The sequence below is a fragment of the Hyperolius riggenbachi genome, chromosome 6 (assembly GCF_040937935.1).
Source record: "Hyperolius riggenbachi isolate aHypRig1 chromosome 6, aHypRig1.pri, whole genome shotgun sequence".
Taxonomy (NCBI): domain Eukaryota; kingdom Metazoa; phylum Chordata; class Amphibia; order Anura; family Hyperoliidae; genus Hyperolius; species Hyperolius riggenbachi.
The window spans coordinates 367,539,144-367,564,547 of NC_090651.1; the positions used below are offsets into that span (position 1 = coordinate 367,539,144).

Below are 25,404 nucleotides of genomic sequence, written 5' to 3' on the forward strand. Positions count from 1 at the left end.
TGGAGGGGGAATAGTAATTAAATCGGCCCGGACTTGTGCAGAAGCAGGATCAGCTATATAACGCTGTATCCTGCGCCCAAGTCTACCGGCGCCGATTTCAAATGTACGCATCTATACTGGGGAGGAGCTCTCTGGCAACCGATACTAGAATAATGGCCCATACTCACGGGCTACTTTTTGTCCTGTCACTAGCACACGGTAGAGTGTGCGCGACAGGTTCGGCGACAGCTCCTCGCCAGATCCCTCCGCATACACACACGGAAGAGGGATTACTGAAGCGACGGAAGCTGTCGCCGACGTTCCTCCCCCTCGCCGGAAGCGCCGTGGATTGTCTATTATGTTGCTGTCGTTAGTCCACATACACACGCGGACTAGCGACAGTTGCGGCGAAGTTGACCGCCGCCAATCGCCTGGCGACAGCAGCGACGAGCGACGGTTCGGGGTGCACGCCTCATACTCACGGGCGACCTGTCGCCGCAACACGCGCGCGCCACGTGGTTGTAGCGACAATTGTAGCCCGTGAGTATGGTGTGTTCTCTGACTTTCTTTTTTTCCTGTTGTTCCTGCACTGGTGCTCATTTGTCAATATCGTTAAATGACCCAGTGTGTGGTTGAAATCCTGGGGATGGCAATAAAGTTTTGTGATTGGTAGGCCGGCCCTAGCAATCGTAACCCAACTCTCATATTCACTTTCCCTTACCTATATGCCCAACGCTAACTACACCTACCTATGCCTAACACTAATCCCTCCCACACACGCTGATAAATCCCACAGCTTCCGCTGCTATGTACAGTGTGCCATATGTAATTAACTTTTATGGAACGCTAAAATAACCATGTGCGAGTGTATGCCCCATAATTACCAGTCTCGCCCACTGGTAGCTGAAAAGGTATTTTATTGATAAGTGGTGAAACATCTCCTCTGAGGGCTGGGACGCACTAGAAATCTACAAATCGTTACCGCCAGCGCTTTGTGAAAGCATTTTGGTAGCGTTTTACGCCGATTACAGAAATACTGTTGGGTGAAAAAGAGTGGAACTTACCCGGGGCTTCTGATGGTCCCCCACAGACATCCTGTGCCCGCGCAGCCACTCACCGATGCTCCAGTCCCCGCCACTGGTTCACTTACAGAATTTGCGACTTTAAAGTCTGAAATGCACTGCGCCTGCGTGCCCGTGTCCTCACTGATGTCACGGGGAGCATACTGCGCAGGTCCAGTACGGTCTGCGCCTGCGCAGTACACTCCCGGTGACGTCAGTGGGAGAAAGGGCATGGCCGCACAGGCACAGTGATTTCGCGACTTTACAGTCACAAATTCCAGAGGTGAACTGGAGGCGGGGACTGGAGCATCGGTGAGTGGCTGCGCGGGCACAGGACGTCTGCGGGGGACCATTACAAGCCCCGGGTAAGTTCAGCTTTTTTTTCCCCCCTTCAGTACTCCTTTAAGCTAACTCATATGCTATGTATTGGAATCCAAATGCTCAAAAAAAAAAAGCTGCATGTCCCGCGGTTGCGATTTTTCAAAATCGCCATCGCTCTAGTGGGCTCACCTCTATACACTTTCATTAACAAAGCCTTTTTAAAAGTGCTTGCAATCCTCAAAACTCCAAAATCGCTCAAAAAAGTGCTCTAGTGTGTCCGAGGCCTTAAGGAAGTTTATTGAAACCTCTAAAAATATCTTATTTTGCATACGTGGACCTTTATTAATGCCTCAGTTATGAAGCCTTTTACAGGCATACTGTAACTTGTAAGTATTTGTACTCCGGCAAAATAACTGTGTCTTTCTTTATTTCTTACAACAAAACTTGCTACTTGTGTTTGTTATAAAGCAAGAGGCGGAGACAGAAGTTGCGCTGTGAGTTTATCGGTTCGCTGTGATTGGCGGAGAGGGTGACAGCGAAGAGAGCGACGTGTGGATACGGCATATCTCGCTACAGAGAATGTCACAGGAATGGAGTCCGGTGACATTCCCTAAATGCCACCAATAGCTCAGGTGAAACTACCGGGTGGGGGAGGGTCACACAGATAGGACTCCCATGTGATAAACAACACTAGCAATAGACAGACAACACTATAAAGGGGCCCATACACACACTGGTCGATTTCAGTCATCAATCGGAAATCGATTCTATCAAATCAGCCGATCGATCGATTTGTGGATGATTTCAATCAATTTGATCTGACTGGATGGAAAATCTAGGTCAAGGCTGGCAGAAGATCGATGGCCCCTGGAGTTGCATTGGATCTAATGGTCCAATAAGGCATTTAGATCTATTTTCAATAGATTTAATTCTGAAATCTATTGGAAATCTGTTCCTAGTGTGTGGCACACATCAGATCGATTCCTGTCAGATTCAACCTGACAGGCATCTGCCAGAAATCTATCTGATGGTCGAATCTGCTGCAAATCTATAAGTGTATGAGCACGTTTAAGGTGGCCATACACATAGATTTGCAGCAGATTCGACCATCAGATACGAGCGTCAGATGGATCCATCTCTGATCAGATCTATTGCTGCTGCCACACATCTGCTCATAAATGTCCAGTAGATTATTATTATTTTGTTTATTATTATTTAGTATTTATATAGCGCCGACATATTACGCAGCGCTGTACAGTATGTATATATATATATATATATATATATATATATCTTGATGTAACCATGAAATCTATTAAAACATCTGTGGAGCCACCCTGCCTACCTGCCAGAGGCATAGCAAAAGCATAACAACAGCCCATGAGGGCCCTCCCATTAGCATGGTGCCCCCAGAATCCAAGCTTGTCCCTGCTGTACCCCCCGCCCCTACACACAAGCAGAATAGCGCAGAGACTAGAGTAACATCTGCTCCAGTGCTGCTGGTCTTCTCCATGCATCTCGGCTGCCATTTGCCGGTTCCCGATCATGTGACTCGCATCGGTCATGTGATCGGAAGCCAGGGAACGGCAGCTGAGTGTGCAGCTGTGATACATGGAGATCAGCAGCACTGGAGCAGATGTTATCCTGGTCCCTGCGCTATTCTACATGTGGGCAAGGAGAGGGGGGAGGAGAGGGGGTCCCCACAGTGCCCGGGCCCCCCAGTGGTTGCAGGGTTCACAGGGACTATTGCTACGCCTCTGCTACCTGCCCCCCAGTATAATGTGTTCCCCCCCTTCCCCGAGGTAAAAGACTTTGCATTAATGGACAGGGTTGCTTGGAGAACTTGCCCTGTACAATGATTGGTTTAGTTAAAGAGAAACCGTGACCAAGAATTGAACTTCATCCCAATCAGTAGCTGATACCCCCCTTTACATGAGAAATCTATTCCATTTCACAAAAGGATCATCAGGGGGCGCTGTATGGCTGATATTGTGATGAAACCCCTCCCACAGTGTGATATCAGGACTATTGCCCTGACAGTTTCCTGTCTGTGAACCTCATTGCATTGTGGGGAAATACAGTAGCTGTTTACAGCTTTTTTCCAACTGGCAAAAAAGCAAGCAGCATCTCCTTCCACTGACATCACCTGCCAGAAGCAAAAACGTCACCATGGCATTAATGTCAGAGTGTAAATCAGGGATTGAAAAGATTTTACAATGGGCAAACACTGACTAAATCATTTATACATAATTATTGTGAAAATGGAGCACTCTTTTTATTACATTATTTTCACTGGAGTTGCTCTTTAAGCTTTCAAGTACTGTAAATGGGAACGAATATTAAAAAATGAATAAACCAGATAGTTTCCTAAGGAGAGGGAAGGCTCTGGGTCCTATAGAGTTATACTATACATGTAGTAGGCAGACAGCACTTGGGACCAATCAGGACTACTCCGACTTAATCGCCTGGTAATTTGGGAATAGCATGTGCACCGGGGGTTATGAACTGTGCAGCTACTACTCAATTTAAAGGGAACCTAAACTGAGAAGGATATGGATTTTCCTTATAAAATAATACCAGTTGCCTGACTCTCCTACTGATCCTGTGTCTCTAATACTTTCAGCCACAGCCCCTCAACAAGCATGCAGATCAGGTGTTCTGACTGGAGCCAGACTGGATTAGCTGCATGCATGGTTCAGGTGTGCCAGGACTGCCAGGCAACTGGTATTGTTTAAAAGGAAACATCCCTATCCCTCTAAGTTTAGGATCCCTTTAAAGTATGAATTCGAGGATCTTAAAAATAAAAAAATCCACTTACCTGGGGCTTCCTCCAGCCCGCCGGACGTTCTGTGCCCACGCCGCAGCTCCGCTCCACGCTGGTAGTCCAGGGTCCCCCTCTGGCGAAAAATGCCGACTGCGCCTGCGCAAAACAGCCCGGATGATGTCAGTGCGACTCCATGATCCGCACAGTGGAACGCAAGAAGATGGAGGATGATGCCGACCTAGCGAGGGCACCGAAGGGGACCGGGAGCCACTGGAGCTGCAGCGAGGGCACAGAACGGCTGCCAGGGGCTGAAGAACGCCCGAGGTAATTGGATTTCCTTTTTCTTTTTCCTCGGACCTTCCCTTTAAGTTTGCTGCTTAATCTGACATCAGCCTTTTCACTTGGGGGACAAGGTCCGCCATTTTGTCTGCAGCCCCTGGGGGAACCCTTGACAAGAGCTGATGTACCCCCAGGGGTCCGCATACCCCAGGTTGAGAACCACGGGTCTAGACTGTAAGCTGGCAAGGACCCTCCTCCTAGTGTTTCTCATGCTGCTGTAATTTGTCATATGAATGTGTACCTATAATTGTGATGTCTCAAACCATATCACCAACACACATCAACTATGTGTGTACATGTATTGCTGAATGTCCTGATGATTCTACAGTGGCTGCAGAGTGTACTGCTTTTGACATGGGAGAGTCATTTATATTCTGACGACACAATGAAATCCAGCGGGTCACGCTCACACTCTCTGCTTAGCAGAAGGAAGTGTTAAATTAAAGTGAACCAGAGACGAAGCACCTTCAGGTATTTTACCATATATATATCAATGGGAACATTAGAGAAAACACCTACCTTGCTCTCGGTTTCATCCTTCACTGCTCAGCCTGTTTCTTATCAGCCCTGAAAAAAAAACCCTGACTGAGCATTCAGTCTGGCTTTGCTCAGGAATTATTATAGCCGAGTCATTATTGCAGAGCCAGAAGGGGGCAGGCTTGGGCTTGAAAAGACATCAGAGAAGACAGACTTGGCTATAATCATTCCTGGCAAAGCCAGACTGCATGCTCAGTCGGGGATTTTATCAGGGCTGATAAGAAGCAGGCTGAGCAGTGCAGAATGAAACAGAGAGCAGGGTAGGTGTTTTCTCTAATGTTCCCACTGATATACATGGTAAAATACATGAGGGTGCTTTGTCTCTGGTTCACTTTAAAATGATTAAACATACAATTCTTTGTAAAAGAAAAAATGACAATCATAACCATGACGATGAGACAAAGCCTTTGTTTGTGTGACATCACTGGGCAAAATGAAACTCATTTAAATAAAACACATTTCTCAGTTACACATAGATCATTAGATTAATCACAGTTATCGGACAGTGGGGGGAGGGGTCATTCACTAAAAAAAAATTGGGCCGTAGGGTGGCAGATTAACCCCTGTAGTGCCTGTCGTTGTTCTGTGGAGGCCAAAGACAGATAAAAATAATAAAAACATCAGACATTGTTTTCAAAAAACATCTACCCGACGCACGATTTAAAAGAAGACATTGTTGTAATTCTTTTCTGTGTGTGTGCGCGCGAGGGTGTGACAAAGTTAATTTGTGCCCAAAGACCCTCCCACTCCAAAAAGCATGGCTCCAACACAACGGGTGGGCAGAGTACCAGTTTTTCGCCCTGGGCATAAAGACGCCATTTTGAATAACACGTTAAAGGTCACAATGACAACCAGAAGAAGAATAGGACTTGGACATTTTTTGTTTTTAGGGCTCAGCAATAACTTCGAGTCTGTCCTTCTGTGTGCACAGTCCAGGGGGACCCCAAAAATCCAGCGGGTGTGGCCGATCTGTGAGGGGGCCGCTGCTGTTCCAAGTTCCCGTACAGGGTTCCCGCCTCCGACAGCACACAGTGCGGGGGCAAGTAGCCCATTCTTTGCCCCGCTACCCCAGTAGTCTCGTAAGTGATGATGGGAGGCTCGCGGTTTTCAGAGTATTTAGTCTGCGTTCCCCACAGCGTTGCGTGAGGGAGGGGAGGCGGGCGGAAGTAGCTGAGGGAACCCTCCCTTCGTATTGGGTGAGGGTTCTGTAGCTGCTTTGTAGGCTGCGTCCCTCCAAAACTTTCGTGCCTTCCGATACCAGGTGGCTGCCCTGGGCGCTGTTTGTGGGGTAGATCGGGTTTCGGGTCCACAGACTCTCTGTTGCCCTGGAAGAGCCCACCTACGTCCATTTTAGGAGGGAGATTTACATATATGGGCTCTTCCCGTTTCCCTTGTTGGTGAGAACGGGATTTCAAGTCTGCAAATGGTCCTTGGTTCCTGTTTTCCGTAGTGCCCACATACTGATAAGGGGCCCCTGGCCCCACAACGTAGGGGCGTAAGTGTGGAGCAGGAGGGGTGCGGTCCCAGCGCTGATAACCCATAAACTCTGGGTCATGCGAAAGAGGTCTTCCATACCAGCCTCCCAGGCCCGGTGGAGGCACGGAATGTGGATGAGAGGGAGGAGAACCCACACAGGGCCAAGGGGCTTGGATTAAACCATAAGAGGCGTTAAGGGGTGCCATAGGAGGAGGCTCGCCCAATATTTCATAGTAGAGGCCTTCTGGTTCTGGCCAAGGTGGAGCAGAGCGGTGAGGGGGCAGCCTAGCTCCTTCCTCTGGGAATCGGTATGGCGGAGGGCGAGGGCGGGGCAGAAAGACGCTCGGAGGCGCTGGAAGGCTGCCGGAGCGAGTGTGAAGGCGAGGGGCGCGGGAAGGCGGGGCGGCCGATGGAGCCATTTTCCTGAAGTCTGCTGGGGAAGATCCAGGAGCCTGAAAGAGAAAATGGTTGGTTTTATAAGCTTCTACTGCCCACATAATCGGTATCAATGCTACACAATTGTATCATCGCATACAGCTTCTCCACCCAAATAAAGTCTGCTTCAACTCATGGGCTGGATAGATGATTACTGAGCCAGAGTGCCTGGGGTCACCTTCTCTGCTGCGCCAATGGCAGCTGCACAGTCATGAACCATAGGATACAGTAGGGGTGATATAGTAAGCTTCTTCACAACTCTACACTGCCCTCTACAGGACGAGCTTCTCTTTTTGTTTCTTGTTGCTGTACTGGTTCTATCAAAGCAGTACTTGTACTGTTGGATGTTCCTTTTGCACTATGCATGAACATGGGCATAGCAATCACCCCTGCAACGCCTGCCATTGCAGTGGGGGACCAGAGGCTTTGGGGCCCCTCCTCCTCTCTCTCCACAACTGCAAGTGCTGCCAATTAGAAAAAAACCTTCCTGTTCGCTCACAAAAACCGTATCCGGGAGCGTGTGTAATTTTTTTCCTGCTTCCAGACGCTGCTTCACTTCAGAACACTCTCTGCTATCGCCATTTGCCGGCTCCCGAACACGTGACCTGCACTGGGGACCCCATGCTATCATTTTTGCAGGGGGGGGCCCAGAAAAAATACGTTTGTACTTAAGTAACTTGATTAGCGCCAATGCCCTACCTAAAACGCAGCATTCCCGCGGCTGAAATCACTATTAACCCCCCCCCAAATCCCTGGGGGGGGGGGGGAGATATGGGCAGCGCTTCAAAGTAGAGGCAGAGCTTTGGGCTGTAGCTCTGCCTCTAATCCCGTCAATCAGCGCTGATCGCCGCCTCTCCCCTCTCCTCTTTCACTGAGAGGGAAAGGGAGAGGTGGCGATCTGCGCTGATTGATGAGAATGGAGGCAGAGCTACAGCCCAAAGCTCTGCCTCTACTTTGAAGCGCAGTAATATTGCCATATGCTGTCTGTGCACTGTGATATTACTGCAATTTCGTACATCATCCCCAAGCCCAAGGGGCATATCCACGCTCAATATTTACAAGTCGCTGGGAATCAACAATATTAAAAAAAAATAAAAAATCAGATACTTACCTAAGGAGAGAGAAGGCTCTGGGACCTATATAGGGCCTGCCTCTCTCCTCTCTCGGTCCCCGTTCCAGCGCTGGCTCCCCACAGCAGACAAATTTGGTCAAATGCTGCTCTCTCTGCCGCCGAAAGGAGGATTCTGAAGTCTTCTGGAGCCCGAGTGCCTCCGAAGACGGGCCTCTCCATAATGCGGACATGCAAGCACCCTCTCTCGCGCAGTATGGAGCCACCTGTCTTCAGGAGGACTCAGCTACCGAAGTCCCCCATTGTGGAGGATTCAAACCGAGGAGCTGCTGCTACACCGAGGGCAGCGGGAGAGGAGCTCATAGGACCCAGAGCCTCCCCTCTCCTTAGGTAAGCATATGGCTGATTTATTTTTGTTAATAGATTCTCATTGACTTTACTACCATAATACTTTATCATGCTGCTTCCATTGGCCAACTGTCACTAGACCAGCGCCCACTAGGCCAATCCCCAATATCACATGACTAGAGATGGTGACAATTGACTACATGGCAGGAAGAGGAGGGCAAAATTCATAAGGAAGGCCTGAGTATCAGATCATAAACTGTTGCACACAGCTTTACTTGATGGCCTCATTCACATGAACAACTGACAGGCAGTCCTTTATCCTTTAGAGCAGAGTCCCCCAACCCTGTCCCCAAGGGCCACCAACCGTACATGTGTTGCAGAAAACCAAAAACATTCACAGGTGAGGTAATTATTGTCTCAGCAGAGCTGATTAACTACCTCTGTGGATTTCCACAAAACGTGCACCGTTGGTGGGCCTTGAGGACAGGGTTGGGGAACACTTATCCTTCCCTCTTCTCTCTCCTTGCCCTTGGTTCACCGCTGTCCCCCTTTGAAATTCCGCACCTTCAGGAGTCCTCAGAAGGCTTTGAAAGCAGTCGTGTCTCGTACTGCGCAAGTGCGTACCCAGTATACAGAGCCGGTAACAGTAAAAAAGGGCGCAGGAGGCTAGTGGACAAATCGGGCGCCGCCATTCACTCCCATAATAAATATCGTTTACTGGGCGCCGAACGGGAAAAAAGGGCGCCCGAGAATAATAACGTTTTCCAAGGGCACCCGAAGATTTTTAATGTTTTATAACTCCTTGTGATGATTTACGTTTCCTATTTCAATAAAACATTATTTTAAATGTTATCCCTTACTGTTTGTAAAACATTATTATTCACAAAATAAAGCGATCAGTACGTAACGTAAATTGTAATATATTTTATCCCTTACTGTTTCTAAAACATTATTCTACACACAATACAGTGATCACTAAGGAGGGTCTTAGGTTTAGGCACCACCAGGGGGGTCTTAGGTTTAGGCACCACCAGGGGAGTCTTAGGTTTAGGCACCACCAGGGGGGTCTTAGGTTTAGGCACCACCAGGGGGGTCTTAGGTTTAGGCACCACCAGGGGGGTCTTAGGTTTAGGCACCACCAGGGGGGTCTTAGGTTTAGGCACCACCAGGGGGGTCTTAGGTTTAGGCACCACCAGGGGAGTCTTAGGTTTAGGCACCACCAGGGGGTCTTAGGTTTAGGCACCAATATGGGGGGTCTAGGGGTTAGGGGTAGGTACAGGGAGGGTTACTTACTAATTTTTTTTTAAACGTTATTATACATTTCACTTTTTAAACGGAAGATTAACGTTTTCACAATTGCCGATTTCATGAACATTATTTAATGATTTATAACTTCATAAAAACGAATATTTAAACTAAATATAGTACATTATATTTTTAAACGTTATCCATGTTTATCGTTTAAAACCCCGCGCCCTTTTTTCCCAGCGCCCCTTTTTAACATATGCTACAGAGCCACGGTGGACCAAGGTGATGGAGAGAGGACCAAGAAGGCTCTATGGGGTCCAGACTAGAGCCTACCCTCTACATTGGTAAATTTATAACTTTTTTTCAGGTCGCTTCCGTTTTACTTTAATGCAATGTCTGAGCATGCAGCTAATGCCCACTAGGTGTTACAAGCAATGGATTCCTGTTGTGAAGGAACCACATGGTTGACCATCATCAAGGGCCAGCCTCCATGGCCACATTCTGTTCAGAGTGGTGGTTGATGTGCGGTGGCTCCTTCTCATAGCTGCGCAGCTCAACCACCAATGTGAAACGGTCCTTAACCCTTTAGCAACCAAATTATTTACAGGCTTGCAAGAGCTCCAGGCCAATTTATTTTAGCACATTTTTAAAAATGTCTTATTTGTCACATTTTCCTGCTTCTAATTAGTACTGCTGTAATGGTTATTTATGGTAACTTGTCACTAGAGGGCAGTGGGAGACAATAACATAGGACTTATGTATTTAGTTTCTATATTTTATGGGCGGAGCTACATCTGACGTCGATCGCACACTAGGAAGTGGACCGGCCGGTCTTCATTGCGGTGCACAGCGGATTACCCGGTGTTCTGAGGGGAGGAGCGGAGCGGGAAAACGCGGATAGCCGAGGGCGCGGATTCCCGAGAGGCACCCCGGACTGAGCAGATGGGCATTGGCATGCATACTTTGTGACACGCTGATAAACCTCCTGGACGCGTGAGATGTATTGAGCGCACAGAGGCAATTTTTATGACAATATTACGCTACGTGGCTTTCTATTTTTTTTAATCTTTTTACTGAGATTTTTTACTGGATTAAAAAGAAAGATCTTTAGAGTCATCGTTCGTGGCCTGATTGAAAGTAACTTAAACACAGTCTCCACCTGAATCTAGAGGTGGGCTGAATCTGGTGAGAAGTGTGGCTTGCAGTTGTGGAGTGACACATTCACTTGGTTGACACTTTGGAGTTTGATGGGAGTGATGCACAAGCGGTGTTGATATCTAAACTGTATTACCCTATGTGGAGTTCCTCTCTTCCCCCTACAGAGTGAAGAGAGCTGCCTATTAATTACTGCTTAAGATCCACCTGAGAGCTGGGGTGGCTCATATCTGGTGAGCATTTAGAGATAGGGGATGCGGGTGTATTAAAGAGAGTGTCACCTGGAAAGCACAAGCCACTGGTGGTGTGGAGGAGTTGCATAAACTGGACAATATTAGCCTATGTGGAGCTTTTATTATATTGCAGGTCTGGAGAGCGCAGCAGTTTTTCTTTACAGTGTCTATATTTTATGCTAGTAGAGAGAAATCAAAGCATTCCAAGAATTTACAGCACAACGCGTTCTGCCGACGAAGGGCAAAAGCAGAGCACTTATCTCAAACAACATAACTCTATTGAAGCTGCTAATGGGTTAATTTTGTGGTCAGCCAAAACATCCGTCTCCCTTACCTCTGGGAAATGTTGTGTAGATGCTGCGACTGCAACCAATCCCTCCATTCCCGTGCTAATCTAAGGAATGCTGGAGATATAAATGGAACATCATGGTGGACTTCCTAGAGGCCAATTTTACAAGTCAGGTGACAGACTTGTAAATCAAACCTTGGATCAAACACTGACCAACTGTTTAGGCAGCCAGTCTGAATTGTTAAATGTAACCAGGGCCAGGTCTTTCTGCTGCCTGAAGCAAACTTTGGAGGATGCGCCCGCGAGACCATCGGCACCAGTTAGCAAAAGGAGCAGCGGGCGGCTGTGATTGGCCGGACCTGGTGCCAGCATCCCATTCTGATTGGTTGCTTGCCAAAGGTTCCCCTCTGTCAAAGCGGTCATAGGGATATTGTCCCTCCCGCAACCTCCGCTCCTCCCAAGAAAATCTCCTGGCCTCTAAGCTGATCACCTCCTCTCATGCTCACATTCAAGACTTTACACGGGCATCATCTCTTATCTGGAACTCTCTTCCACAGCCTGTACGTCATGCTCCAAACCTGGACATCATCAAACGCACTCTTAAAACACACCTTTTCAGACAAGCTTATAACATTCTATAGCCCTTATTTACTTATTCTATAGCCCTTATTTACTTATTTGACACAATGTAATTAGAGGCAAAGGGTCACTGCCTCATCCATCCTCCACCCCCTTACCTAATGTGTCCCCCACTACCCACTAGATTGTAAGCTCGCAAGGGCAGGGTCCTCCTCCTATTGTTTACTGTTTTTGTCACAATATTTGTGCTGCTTGAAACTCTGTTGTACATTTTGTTAGTGTATCTATGTTCCCCTTGTCGTCTTATTGTGCTTTGTAAAGCGCTGCGGAATATGTTGGCACTATATAAATAAAAAAAAAATAATAATAATAGGGAAGGGAGGCATGTGCCACCGGTCGAATGATGGGGATTTGGAGATGTGTGTGCCAGGAAGGTGGGCAGGAGAACGAAGAGGAGGCAGATGCCAGGTGGCCCAAACTGTCTAAACACCTAGGTTTTGCCACCTGAATCACATGATTTAGATGGCTTCATGGTAGGTCCGCCCCTGAATGTAACTACAGGAACCAGGTTTGTAGGAATGTACTAACTGGAAGGCCCTCCAAGCATCACACCACCACCTGAAATACTCAAGATGGCCAAATTCACGCCAATAGGAATGCCTTCTTCTAGTTTTGCTCTCACCAGTGTGCTGTGTACGTTGGGTCTCTGTGCTCGCTGTTGGGTGGTGCCTCTTTCACCTGGGCTGATCAGAGAAGGGCGCAGGTCAGAGTACAGTGGACCTTCTTTTGGAGCCATGCTCTCGCTGCACTCCATGGACAAGGAACGACGGAAAACAGACGTGGAAGGGTGCGGCGGCGCAGATTGCGGAGCTGAAGACTTTGCCGGGACTGTGCCAGTGGACATAGAAGACTGGAGGGCCCGCTGAGCGCTCTCGGCTAGCTTCAGGGCCATGAGGCGGGCGGGGTCCTTGGGGGGTGGAGGAGGAGGCAGCTGCCGAACTGAGGACAAGGATGGTGGAAGCGCATTCTTCTGAGGAGACAGAGTCACGCCTGAGATAAAAGAAACAAAAACCAGAAGGATAATTATTGGAATAATGGCATTATTAGAGTTTTATTCGTATTTATAGCCTACTACAAGCTCCTTTTCTTTTGTATAATTGGTCTATTCTATCCCAATTAGATATATTTTCTTTTTACAAATAACGAGATAAAAAAACGTTTTTGCCTATTTAATTCTTTGTAATTTTTTTTCCAACTTATGCCTTCAGGTGTAAGATACTGGTCAGTTGCAACAAAAACATTCAGGCACAAGAACAGCTTTTTCTCACAGGCAGTAGTTTCTGTGTGTTAAGCAACTACCAAGTCAAATTCCTTGAAAACTTATTTGGCCAAATAAAATGGATTCTGATTCCATGCCATTGTAATGCAAGTCAATGGACAATGCAGAAATGTTAAGTATGTTAGAGGCAGCAGTGCGGCGCATGCGCGGAACAAACGGGAACATGACAGGGAAACCTAGGAATTTCAGTGAAGTACTACCTTTCTAGCAGGGAGTACATCACTTGGTGAGGGGCGTGTGCGGCAGTATGCAAATGACCCTGTCAGTGCGCTCTGCAGCCGATCATATTTTAGGCATTTTGGGGGTGGGGCATTGCACATTTTAGGTGTATAACCGGCCTTGATGCAAACCATAACAGCTTGGAACCAGGTCAATCAAATCCACCTTCTGATCATTTTGATTAGTCCAGTTTCAAGCAAGCCAGGAATACTGACGTGTTATTGGCTATCTTTGACCATGGGCAGCCTGTGAGGTGCAATAGGGGTAAGGAGGTGCCCAGGTGTAGATAAAACAGAGTTAAAACCAACAATAAAATAAAAAAAGTGAGGTGGCTGATCTCAATTACGTCAGTCTCAGAAGACAAAAATAGTTTATGTTTGTCTTATGAGACTGTCGCCATTGAGGCAAGTCACCTCACTTTTTTCGCTTTTATTGTTGGTTTTAACTCTACTACTTTTATCTACACCCGGGCACCTCCTATTGTGCTTACATATACCCCCCACATACGGCTGTTGGAGGGGTCCATTCTGGCCTCACATGGTGGGAGCCATTATGAAAGCCAGATTTTTCTATCAAGGAGAGCGACCACACCCAGGTCCAGTTGGGCCACCCAGAGTGGAGTCGGGTTAACGGTTTCCACCTGCCTGAAGTGGTTAGTGGTTGCCCTCCCCCCCTGCAACCTGCCTTTGTCTCTCAACTATTGGTAATATACTACGCTATCTGGACTCCCGTTTTTGTTTGCTGTATTTTTTTTCTTTAGGGTGTCAAACCTTTAAGGCTATGAGGTGCTTAAAAATCAAGCCAGCGGTTTGACATTGATCAAATGCTTCTGCGCATATTTATGTGGCAATAAATCAATTGTTTCTAGCCGGTTTCATACGTTTTTGCCATCACCAACTACTTCTCAGTAGAATTTGTTCACTTACCAGTTTGGTCTTGATTCTGGACCCCTGAGATCTTCCCCTTCACTTCACGGAGGCAGTTGTCATTTAGGCGGAGTTGACACGATTGGAGGAGTAAGGACAACATTTGTGGAGGAGGGGACAGGCTTCGAGGTCCTTGGCTCTCCGCTGTAGTCACCAAGCGCTCAGGGGGGCTGTGGGAAGGGGAAGGGGAGCAGCCGCCAGGAGGGGAAAGGCTCATCCGGCTAGGAAGGGACTGAGATGGACCAGAGATCTCTGCCTTGACCATCGTTGGAGATTTCACCTCTTCATGATCAGAGAAGGAAAGTCGGAAGGACAACGGGTCAAAGCCAAGTCCATCAGTGTCAGGGAGCGGTGGGGAGAGATCAAGGTCCTCCTCGATCCATGCAGACTGAGGACGGGCAGAGCCGGGCGGAGGAGAAGCCACACAGGGAGGGGAGGGGGTAGACTGGGCCAAGCTCTCCACCGAGCGGCAATGAGGAAGTCTAGAGGACAGCCCATCACTGGTGGAACGGGGGCGGCGCAGACGTGAGGTCCGGTGAAATCCTAGAAGAGTAGAAAACCATGAAGAACAGAGAGAAATGGCTTCCAGAAGGGGGAACATGTTACGTAACATATGATCTGTTGCTGAAATGAGCACCTAATGATGAGACGTACCTGTACCGCTGGTGTGAGAACACAGAGACTCCTCACTTTTAGCCGACCGCAAAGTGACCGTCTCCGGAACTAGGATAAAACAGAGCGTAATGTAAAGAGACATGCGACACCAGAATACTATCACAGCAGAACAGCGGAGGCCACACATTGGATGGACAAAGAAAGCATATGGTTTATACATTTTCATCTGTTAAGGGGTCCAAGCAGCTTTCTTTTTCTGAAGTTTGTCCTGGTTTCCAATAGCTGTAGGAGCTGCCATTCCCCCCCCCCCCCCCCCCCTATTTATCCAGGGGAAGGTGTGAATTTAATCAGGTGTTACTCTCTAAACTGTTTGAAGTACAGTGGCCGGTAAGGCTGTTAGTGCGAACAGCTCTTTGGAACAATTACTATCCCCGAGAAGTCCCAAGTGCATCGCTACTGCGCATACGTAAGTCCGTACTAGGGTATGGGAAGTGGCAATGCACCAATCCTCAGGGGGACACTAGTAGTTCTGAAGAGCGGTTAGATCAACGTTCACTATAGGTAAGGTATCAATAATATTGCAGTCACCTCTTTGGTGGGTGGGGTTGTCTCGGAGGCGGGACTTCTTCTGCTGTGAAGAGTTTTTGCCGATGGCGAAGAAGGTTCTCCAGCTGCTGCCTCCGCTGGACTTCTTCCGGCTCCGCGGACCTTTCCTGAAAACCCCAAACGGGACAGCATTGTTAAGAGTCCTAAACTTTTATGTATGACTGTGCAAAAGTCGCTATTTTCAATAATAACAGTGTATAACATAGCACCACATATTTTAACACCTTCCCCAGCAAGATTAAAGCCCAACAATGGAAATTCTAACTGCAATCCCAATGACCAGCGAATATTAGTCTTTAGAAGCAAAGTCTTAAACAAATACTGGTATTGTTGTTCCAAATGCACTTGCAATACAGCTTGTTTCTTCTCCAGTATGGCTTTAGCTGGTGGGCGGGTCAATCAGGTGCAATCATGTGATACGCAAAGCAGAAAGAACTGTCTTTGCCAAACTACTTTTCTCAGCAGCCCAGCATTACAGGAGAAACTATGGATAAATGTCACAAAACCCGCTAACCTTAACGTGTGCAGACAGCGCACACAGACTTTTGGCATATATGCAATATGCATAGCGAGTTATGGAAATGACATAACCCACTTTATAAAAGCACCAATTACATTGATCGCTTGCGTAACAGACAACGTGAGGGATGCATGCATGTAGAAAGTTACACAATTTGCGTAGCTCTCTACATACATTGTATAAACGCGGGTAATCTTCGCCATGCGTTGCCTGCACACATTACCATTCTTTTGTTTCTACATGAGGAGGCGGGACTTACAGTTCACAGGAAGTGGAGGGTGAGCAACTGTAAGACCTCATAAGGACCTAAGAGGAAACTAGGAAGGAAGAAGAGGTCTTAAACTGCTTAAACAGGTGCATGGCTGCAGGCAAACACAGCAGCACAATAGGTCGTTTCAATCTGAAAACTTCAGTTGTAGTTAAAACTTATAAAAAATTGCAGAACTTTCCATACCAGGTTTAGTTGTTCTCTAAAGTGCTAGCGTATTTACAGGTTTTAGAATGGAGCTCTGATCATGAATGCAATAAAGTATACTCTCATTTTTTAACAAGATTCCCCTTTTCAGTTGCAGGCATTTTAAATCCAGCATGTACAGTATGGGCTGTAACACTGTGTCTGTATTGATAGTAAACTAACTGCAGTGTGTGCTGATCTCTGCTACCTCCAGTATGTACAGTATAAGCAGTTACTCTGTGCCTGTACTGATAGTAAACTAGCTGCAGTGTGTGCTGATCTCAGCTACCCCCAGTATGTACAGTATGAGCTGTTACTCTGTGCCTGTACTAATAGTAATCTAGCTGCAGTGTGTGCTGATCTCTGCTACCTCCAGTATGTACAGTATAAGCTGTTACTCTGTGCCTGTACTGATAGTAAACTAGCTGCAGTGTGTGCTGATCTCAGCTACCCCCAGTATGTATAGTATAAGCTGTTACTCTGTGCCTGTACTGATAGTAACCTAGCTGCAGTGTGTGCTGATCTCAGCTACCCCCAGTATGTACAGTATAAGCGGTTACTCTGTGCCTGTACTGATAGTAACCTAGCTGCAGTGTGTGCTGATCTCAGCTACCTCCAGTATGTACAGTATACGCTGTTACTCTGTGCCTATACGGATAGTAAACTAGCCGCAGTGTATGCTGATCTCTGCTACCCCCAGTATGTACAGTATAAGTAGTTACTCTGTGCCTGTACTGATAGTAAACTAGCCGCAGTGTGTGCAGATCTCTGCTACCCCCAGTATAAGCTGTTACTCTGTGCCTGTACTGATAGTAAACTAGCCGCAGTGTATGCTGGTCTCTGTGATGGAGGCGATGATCCCCTGGTACCTGTCATCGCTGCTCTCCAGCGCCCTCTCCTGCTTGTTTGGTGAGGTTTTCTCTGCTCCCAGCTTCTCTGCTGCTTCTCTTTGGCTCTGGCTTCTGGCCTGGGCCTCCTGCAGGCTGACGAGACGTCCAGAGGGGCAGCCTCCCAGGAGGGAGCGGGGCCGGATGGGGCCGCAGCGACCTGAAATGGCAAACACAGCGGGATCCTGTAAACTTCTGGTCATAGAAGATAGAGGAGTCGACTGGAAAACTGCTTCGGTTAGCTGCAGAAAGAGGTTAGTGGGAGGAGTTTGCAGAACACAATAATATATTGCTTAGATTTAAACAGGAGTCCACCCAAAACTCATATTTCAGTGTGAAAAACATGTCTCTGCTCTCAGGACCTCTGCAGCCCCGAGTTCCCAGCTCTGCACCCATTATTAGGGGTTCCCCCTCCTGGCTTCTTACGATTCTTAGGAACTACAGTGGTGAGATCTCTGCTGCACATTACCAGGGGCTTCTCCCGCCCGCCACACATTTTCTATCCTAGTGGTGAGATTCCTGCAGTCCTCAGCTCTGCCCTCCGGCAGCACCCATTACCAGACGGCTCCCACTACCTCTGCTGAACCTAAAAAACACTGTCCGTTTCCCAGAGTTTTTGCTCTTTCACTCTCCTCGCCCCATCGCCCTAAACAAGGGACTGTAAATATTGCATAATTGTTATAGAGAAAAATAAAAAGACATCTAAATACTATTCATACTGGTCCACAATTCACTGTTAAAGAGTAACTGTCAGGCATAAAATCAATTCTTTATTTTTACTTGGTAAACAAGTAATAAGGATGCTAATCAGGTAATCCAAAAGTTAAAATCACTATTACTTTTCTTGTTGATAAATGATCATTCCCCAGTTTACCTGACTCTTATTTGGTACACAAAAAGAAAGTTGCAGGGCATGCTGGGTTGTCCTTTTTTGCTTCTGTACTTCCCCTCAGACTTAACTAATGCAGCCTGATTGGCTGAAGCCTCTTTCACTCCTGTTTTCCCCTCCCACACACCTCTGTTCCTCTCTGATGATTGGCCAATATTTCTCATGCTGAGGCAATGCACTTTCTACAGTGATAGGGTGGGCAAATCAGGCAGAGGTGACTAAGGGCGGATATTACATCAAGATTGGCTTCAAAATAGCCACAGTTAAAATGGGAAATGCGAAGAAGGATTTTCTCTTTTTTTACTGTAGAAAAATCACTAAAATAAAAACGTGGACAGTGTAATACATATGTATGTAGAGCAAGTATTTATCTACTTATATATGTGTTTGTTTTTCTGAGATAGTATGGCTGACAGCTCCTTTAAAGAGAGTCTGAAGCAAGAATAGATCTCGCTTCAGACCTCATATACACACGTGCCCCTGCTAAAACGCCGCTAACCCGCGGCTTAATGGGGGTCCCTGTCCCCCCAAATCCCCTCCGTAATGCAGGGGAGCGCTTCCGCATTGGGGCAGGGCTAACCGCCGCAGCCCTGCCTCCCGCGCGTCTGTCAGACGCGTATCTCTGCCTCTCCCCCGCCCCTCTCAGTCTTCCTTCACTGAGAGGGGCGGGGGAGAGGCGGCGATGCGCGTCTGATAGACGCGCTGTGAGGCAGGGCTGCAGCCGTTAGCCCTGCCTCTAGGAACGGCTAATCTGCGACCAAGTTTTACGACCAAAGTATGTGGGGGGTGGGTTGGGGGGTCAGGGACCCTCGTTCAGCCGCGGGATAGCGGCGTTTTAGCAGGTGCACACGTGCCCCTGCTATATATGAGAGCTGAAGCGAGATTTAGTCTCGCTTCAGTGTCTCTTTAAAGCACTGTAAAAAAAAAAAAGTTTAAAAAATCCCTTCTGGTAGGAGTGTCTTGTGACCTCTATAGTGCTCCGGGATTCCCTCTTCCTTTTAGTGCTGCCACTTAAAGGGAACCAGAGACGAAGCACCCTTGTGTATTTTACCATATATATCAGTGGGAACATTAGAGAAAACACCTACCCTGCTCTCTGTTTCATCCTCACTGCTAAAATTGTCTGTTAACAGCTGTGATAAGAATCCCGGACTGAGCATTCAGTCTGGCTTTGCAGGGAATAATTATAGCTGAGTCATTATAGCAGAGCCACAAGGGGGCAGGCTTGGGCTTGAAAAGACACCAGAGAAGACAGACTCAGCTATAATCTTTCCATAGCAAAGCCAGACTGAGTGCTCAGTCGGGGATTCTTATCAGAGGTGTAACAGTCAGATTAAACAGAGAACAATGAAACAAAGAGCAGATTAGGTGTTTACTGTCATGTTCCCACTGATTTATAAGGTAAGATACAAGAGGGTGCTTCATCTCTGGTTCTCTTTAAAGAGGCCCTGTAGTGACATATAGTAAGTAGAATGCATATAGATATTGTAAAAAAAATAAGCAATTTTATTCATTATGTTATTTTCACTACAGGTCCTCGTTAAAGAAACTCAGAGGACTCTTGAGCATGGTATGTAAGGAGCCGAGAAAACTGTCACTGACAGGTGAATCTGGAGGTGCGGTGCTCCGCCTTGCTTCAGTAGCTGTGCATCAGGTCAGCCAGGAGGGGGAAGGAAACTCATACATCTCAGCATTTCAAAATGCAGCGTAAACAATTTCCAATAAAAGGTCATCGGTGTTTCAAGTTTGGTTAACGTCCTGATTGAAATATCACTTTTGGGAGGACTGACCGACTGATATAATATAAGAATATAGCAAAAGCAAAGCACAGACATTCTGTTTATTTGCCGACTCCTCCCTTTAGGGGTTGCCTAGTCCCTTTACATGATTGTCGTCATAGCGCAGAAAGCTCAGAAAACTTAAGTCGATAGGTCTATGGAGGAGGCGTAGATATGTCTGTGGAGGCATAGATATGTCTGTGGAGGCGTAGATGTGGAGGCGTAGATATGTCTGTGGAGGAGGCGTGGATATGTCTGTGGAGGCGTGGATATGTCTGTGGAGGCGTGGATATGTCTGTGGAGGCGTAGATATGTCTGTGGAGGCGTGGATATGTCTGTGGAGGAGGCGTGGATATGTCTGTGGAGGCGTGGATATGTCTGTGGAGGCGTGGATATGTCTGTGGAGGGGTGGATATGTCTATGGAGGCGTGGATATGTCTGTGGAGGTGTGGATATGTCTGTGGAGGCGTGGATATGTCAGTGAAGGAGGCGTGGATATGTCTGTGGAGGGGTGGATATGTCTGTGGAGGGGTGGATATGTCTATGGAGGGGTGGATATGTCTGTGGAGGCGTAGATAAGTCTGTGGAGGCGTGGATATGTCTGTGGAGGCGTGGATATGTCTATGGAGGCGTGGATATGTCTGTGGAGGAGGAGTGGATATGTCTGTGGAGGGGTGGATATGTCTGTGGAGGGGTGGATATGTCTGTGGAGAGGTGGATATGTCTATGGAGGGGTGGATATGTCTATGGAGGGGTGGATATGTCTGTGGAGGCGTAGATAAGTCTGTGGAGGCGTAGATAAGTCTGTGGAGGCGTAGATAAGTCTGTGGAGGAGGCGTGGATATGTCTATGGAGGCGTGGATATGTCTGTGGAGGAGGCGTGGATATGTCTGTGGAGGCGTGGATATGTCTATGGAGGCGTGGATATGTCTGTGGAGGAGGCGTGGATATGTCTGTGGAGGCGTGGATAAGTCTATGGAGGAGGCGTGGATGTGTCTGTGGAGGCGTGGATATGTCTGTGGAGGCGTGGATATGTCTGTGGTGGCGTGGATATGTCTGTGGAGGCGTGGATATGTCTGTGGAGGCGTGGATATGTCTGTGGAGGGGTGGATATGTCTGTGGAGGCGTGGATATGTCTGTGGAGGCGTGGATATGTCTGTGGAGGCGTGGATAAGTCTATGGAGGAGGCGTGGATGTGTCTGTGGAGGCGTGGATATGTCTGTGGAGGCGTGGATATGTCTGTGGAGGCGTGGATATGTCTGTGGAGGCGTGGATATGTCTGTGGAGGCGTGGATATGTCTGTGGAGGCGTGGATATGTCTGTGGAGGCGTGGATATGTCTGTGGAGGGGCGGATATGTCTGTGGAGGGGCGGATATGTCTGTGGAGGCGTGGATATGTCTGTGGAGGCGTGGATATGTCTGTGGAGGCATGGCATGCCATGATGGAAGTGGCTGATTCCACCAGTAATGACGTCACAGAGGGAAGGCTGTCACAGTGGGTGTGGCCAGATGCAGCATCAGTACAGAGGAAGAGAATATCCCCACATTTACTCAAGCTATAGAAAGGATAAAAAGGACGGCGTGCAAGTTTTATACATAGCCCAGCGCTAGCAACAACATAAGCAGATAATTTTCATGGGGAGGTTACTGTACCTTTAAGCTGCAGTGGGGGAGGGGTAAACATTAAAGATGGCTATATTAGAGTAGAAACATTTGTTAGCAATATTATAGTTTGCTTCAGGATTACTAAACAAGTATCGCATATTAAGAAATAGTGAGCAAAAGTTCTAAGTTTGTTTACAAAACATTAATTCTTATAGGCACACTGTAAAGATCCGCCCAGCTGCCTGCGCATTGTTCAGGTCTGCATGCTGCAGGACTCTGGAAAGAAGACCTTCTGTCAGTTTTGCAGCTTGTGCTTGCTGAGGAATTTGCATACGTTAGCATGCAAATTGCCTGGCCACATTCATTGGAGGCGTGTACTATAAGTACTATGTGTGTCCCACAATGCTTCGCTGCTCATAGAGGTTTGTTCCTGCTGGACTCACCTGGAGTGTCAGCCACTGCTATCTTAGTATAGTTAATTCTTGGGGAGTGCTCCTTGCATTCCTAGTTAGTGCAGTCAGTTTGTGTATAATTTGTACTGCCTATTCTGTCCTGTCTCGTCTGTCGCGATTGCGCTGTCACCAGCGGCGGTTGATAGCGAATCGCTCTGTCTTGTTTGGATCGCACTAGCCTCTAGCGGTAGCGGCTGTGGATCCTTCTGATCTAGTTCCTGGGGTGTAAGCTGGAGCAGCGGTTGCTACCAGCTACCTCATCTGATCTGTCTTGTCTAGATCGCACTAGCCGCTAGCGTTAGCGGCTGTGGATCTTTCTGATCTGTGTTCCTGCTTGGATCACACTTGCTCTGGCGGAAGAGCGGTGGATCCTTTCTGCCTAGTTCCTGTTTCTCGTTTGTCTGTCTTGTCTGATACAGGCGCTTGCTGTAGGCTCGATGAGGTAACCGTTAAGCAAGCGTTCACGTTCTTTGTTTCGTGTTTGTCTGTTGATGGTTAGTTAGGCGTGCTTGTCTCTATTGTGCTTATCACGTGGAGACCGCGCATAACCGCGTGCACTGTTTGCGAATGAGTGCGGTGTTCGCGGTTAGCTAGCGTTTATTATTTTCCGTATCTTCTCATTGTATGATTTGCTGTGCCTTTGCTATCCTCGTATTCTGTTCTGATCTGCCTTGTGTCACTTCTGGCAATCGCCGTTCTTGGCGGTTGCGTTTCTGTTTCGCACCTGCTGTTGTGTGTGCGGGGTGGCGACTAGATTGGCGCACACACATACAACCTGTCCCTTTGATTGTTCATATTCGCAATCGCTTCTCTTGCGATTGCGTTCTGCGCTTCGTACAATTCCTGTCTGGCATTTGTGGAGGTACAGAGGATTGGTTCCTCTGCACTCCCCAGCGCCATCTGCCGACAGGAATTTCCCTCAACTGCTGCTTGCGCCAAAAGCTGGGTTCTAGTATCTTGACACGCTTGTGGAGGACCTCCGCAGTGTCAGCGCACATCTTTGTGCGCTGAACACGGAGATATCCCACAATCGTTACACACACCAGTACAAATTCAGGGATTTGAAGGATTATAGTAACATGTACGATGAACCAGTTATACCAAACAGGTGCTAACGGTCATCAATTTCATATGTGGGTTGATATACAGTCATTAACCACCCTGGCGTTCTGATTAAATCGCCAGGGTGGCTGCGGGAGGGTTTTTTTTAAATAAAAAAAAAACTATTTCATGCAGCCAACTGAAAGTTGGCTGCATGAAAGCCCACTAGAGGGCGCTCCGGAGGCGATCTTCCGATCGCCTCCGGCGCCCAGAATAAACAAGGAAGGCCGCAATGAGCGGCCTTCCTTGTTTTGCTTATATCGTCGCCATAGCGACGAGCGGAGTGACGTCATCGACGTCAGCCGACGTCCTGACGTCAGCCGCCTCCGATCCAGCCCTTAGCGCTGGCCGGAACTTTTTGTTCCGGCTACGCTGGGCTCAGGCGGCTGGGGGGACCCTCTTTCGCCGCTGCTCGCGGCGGATCGCCGCAGAGCGGCGGCGATCAGGCAGCACACGCGGCTGGCAAAGTGCCGGCTGCGTGTGCTGCTTTTTATTTGATGAAAATCGGCCCAGCAGGGCCTGAGCGGCGACCTCCGGCGGTGTTGGACGAGCTGAGCTCGTCCAGACCGCTCAGGTGGTTAAAGAGCACCTGAACTGCGAGTGATGCAGAGGCTGCCATATTACAATACCAGTTGCCTGGCGGTCCTGCTGATCTCTTTGGCGGCAGTAGTGTCTGAATCACACACCTGAAGCAAGCATGCAGCTAATGCAGTCACACTTCAGTCAGAAACACCTGATCTGCTTCATGTTTGTCTAAGGTCTATAGCTAAGGGTAGAGGATCGGCAGAACTGCCAGGCAATCTGCATTGTATAAAAGGGAATAAATATGGCAGCTCTCATATTACTCTCACTTTAGGTGTGCTTTAAAACAAAAACAGCTGTGCAGGAGGATTAAAACAAGATGAGGAACATAACACTCTGGATTCAAGATGCATTGCTCATGGTCCTTAGGAAAAGCAGAAAGAAAGAAGCAACAAGGACCTGATCACCATGGTCAGCGTAAGAAACTTGGCAACAAATGAAACAAACATCGGACTTTCATCCCTTCTAAAGCGGAAGAGGTCCAGTAGAGCCAGCCGTTCAGAACTGGCAAAAACACAGGTACCGGTGTGGCCAGAAGTGTTCTTCACGGGCAGCACGGTGGCGTAGTGGTTAGCGGTCTCGCCTTGCAGCGCTGGGTCCCCGGTTCAAATCCCAGCCAGAGCACTATCTGCAAGGAGTTTGTATGTTCTCCCTGTGTCCGTGTGGGTTTCCTCCGGGCACTCCAGTTTCCTCCCACATCCCCAAAACAGACAGATAAGTTAATTGGCTTCCCCCTAAGTTGGCCCTAGACTGTGATACATACACTGACTACACGATACATACACAGACATAGGACTATGGTAGGTATTACATTGTGAGCCACTCTAAGGGACAGTAAGTGACATGACAATATACTCTGTACAGCGCAGCAGAAGAGGTCAGCGCTATATAAATACAAAATAATAATAATAATACAAGAACTGCGGCCAGAAAGCCATACCTCCAACACAGATTGACAAGACACACAACATTTATAACCCGCTTTTCTCCTGACAGACTCAAAGCGCTTCACTGTTGCAGCCACTTAGGGCCCTCTCCACAACGACCAGCAGCATTAGGGAGCCTTATCCTAATGCCTCGTACCGGGATTTAAACCCTACATGCAAGGCAACACCCGTAACCAGGAGGCTATCCAGCTGTCCGAGGATACAAGGGCCAAGTGACTTAACTCTGCACAAGAACCGAGGTGCAGAAAATGGCAGCATGTGCTCTGAACTTAGGAGTCAAAATCTGAACTATTTGGCTGTAGCAGAAGGCAGTTTTGTTTTACGAACAGCTGGAAAGTGGTGCAATAAAGAGTATCTGTAGCCAACAGTGAAGCACGGTGGAGGTTCCTTGCAAGTTTGAGGCTGTATTTTTTGCAAATGAAGTTGGAGATTTGAGCAGGATTATCGGTGCCCTCAATGTTGATTAATACATGCAGATACTTTTCCGTCATGCAATATCATCAGGTAGACCTCCTTAACTGGCACCAAGTTTATTCTGCAGCAGGAGACCCACCCGAAACATACAGCCAATATCATTAAGCGTTATCTTTTACTTGTAAAGAAGAATAAGGCCCCATTTCCACTTTGTCCGGGGCCACACACTTTTTGACA

The 25,404-nt window shown here is 47.8% G+C and overlaps 1 protein-coding gene across 7 annotated transcripts in view; it reads right to left on the reverse strand.

The window, feature by feature from the left end:
* Positions 1-5,389: 5,389 nt before the first annotated feature.
* Positions 5,390-25,404, reverse strand: part of ARHGAP33 (Rho GTPase activating protein 33) — a 174,897-nt gene continuing 154,882 nt past the window's right edge. For all 7 annotated transcript variants that reach the window (XM_068241858.1, XM_068241852.1, XM_068241857.1 and 4 more), the window contains 6 exons: positions 17,382-17,559; positions 15,521-15,645; positions 14,972-15,040; positions 14,318-14,860; positions 12,516-12,883; positions 5,390-6,929 (listed from right to left, as the gene is read on the reverse strand). In XM_068241858.1, coding sequence (XP_068097959.1) covers positions 5,895-6,929; positions 12,516-12,883; positions 14,318-14,860; positions 14,972-15,040; positions 15,521-15,645; positions 17,382-17,559 — 2,318 coding nt within the window. In that variant the 3' untranslated portion in view covers positions 5,390-5,894. The remainder of the gene's footprint in view (positions 6,930-12,515; positions 12,884-14,317; positions 14,861-14,971; positions 15,041-15,520; positions 15,646-17,381; positions 17,560-25,404) is intronic.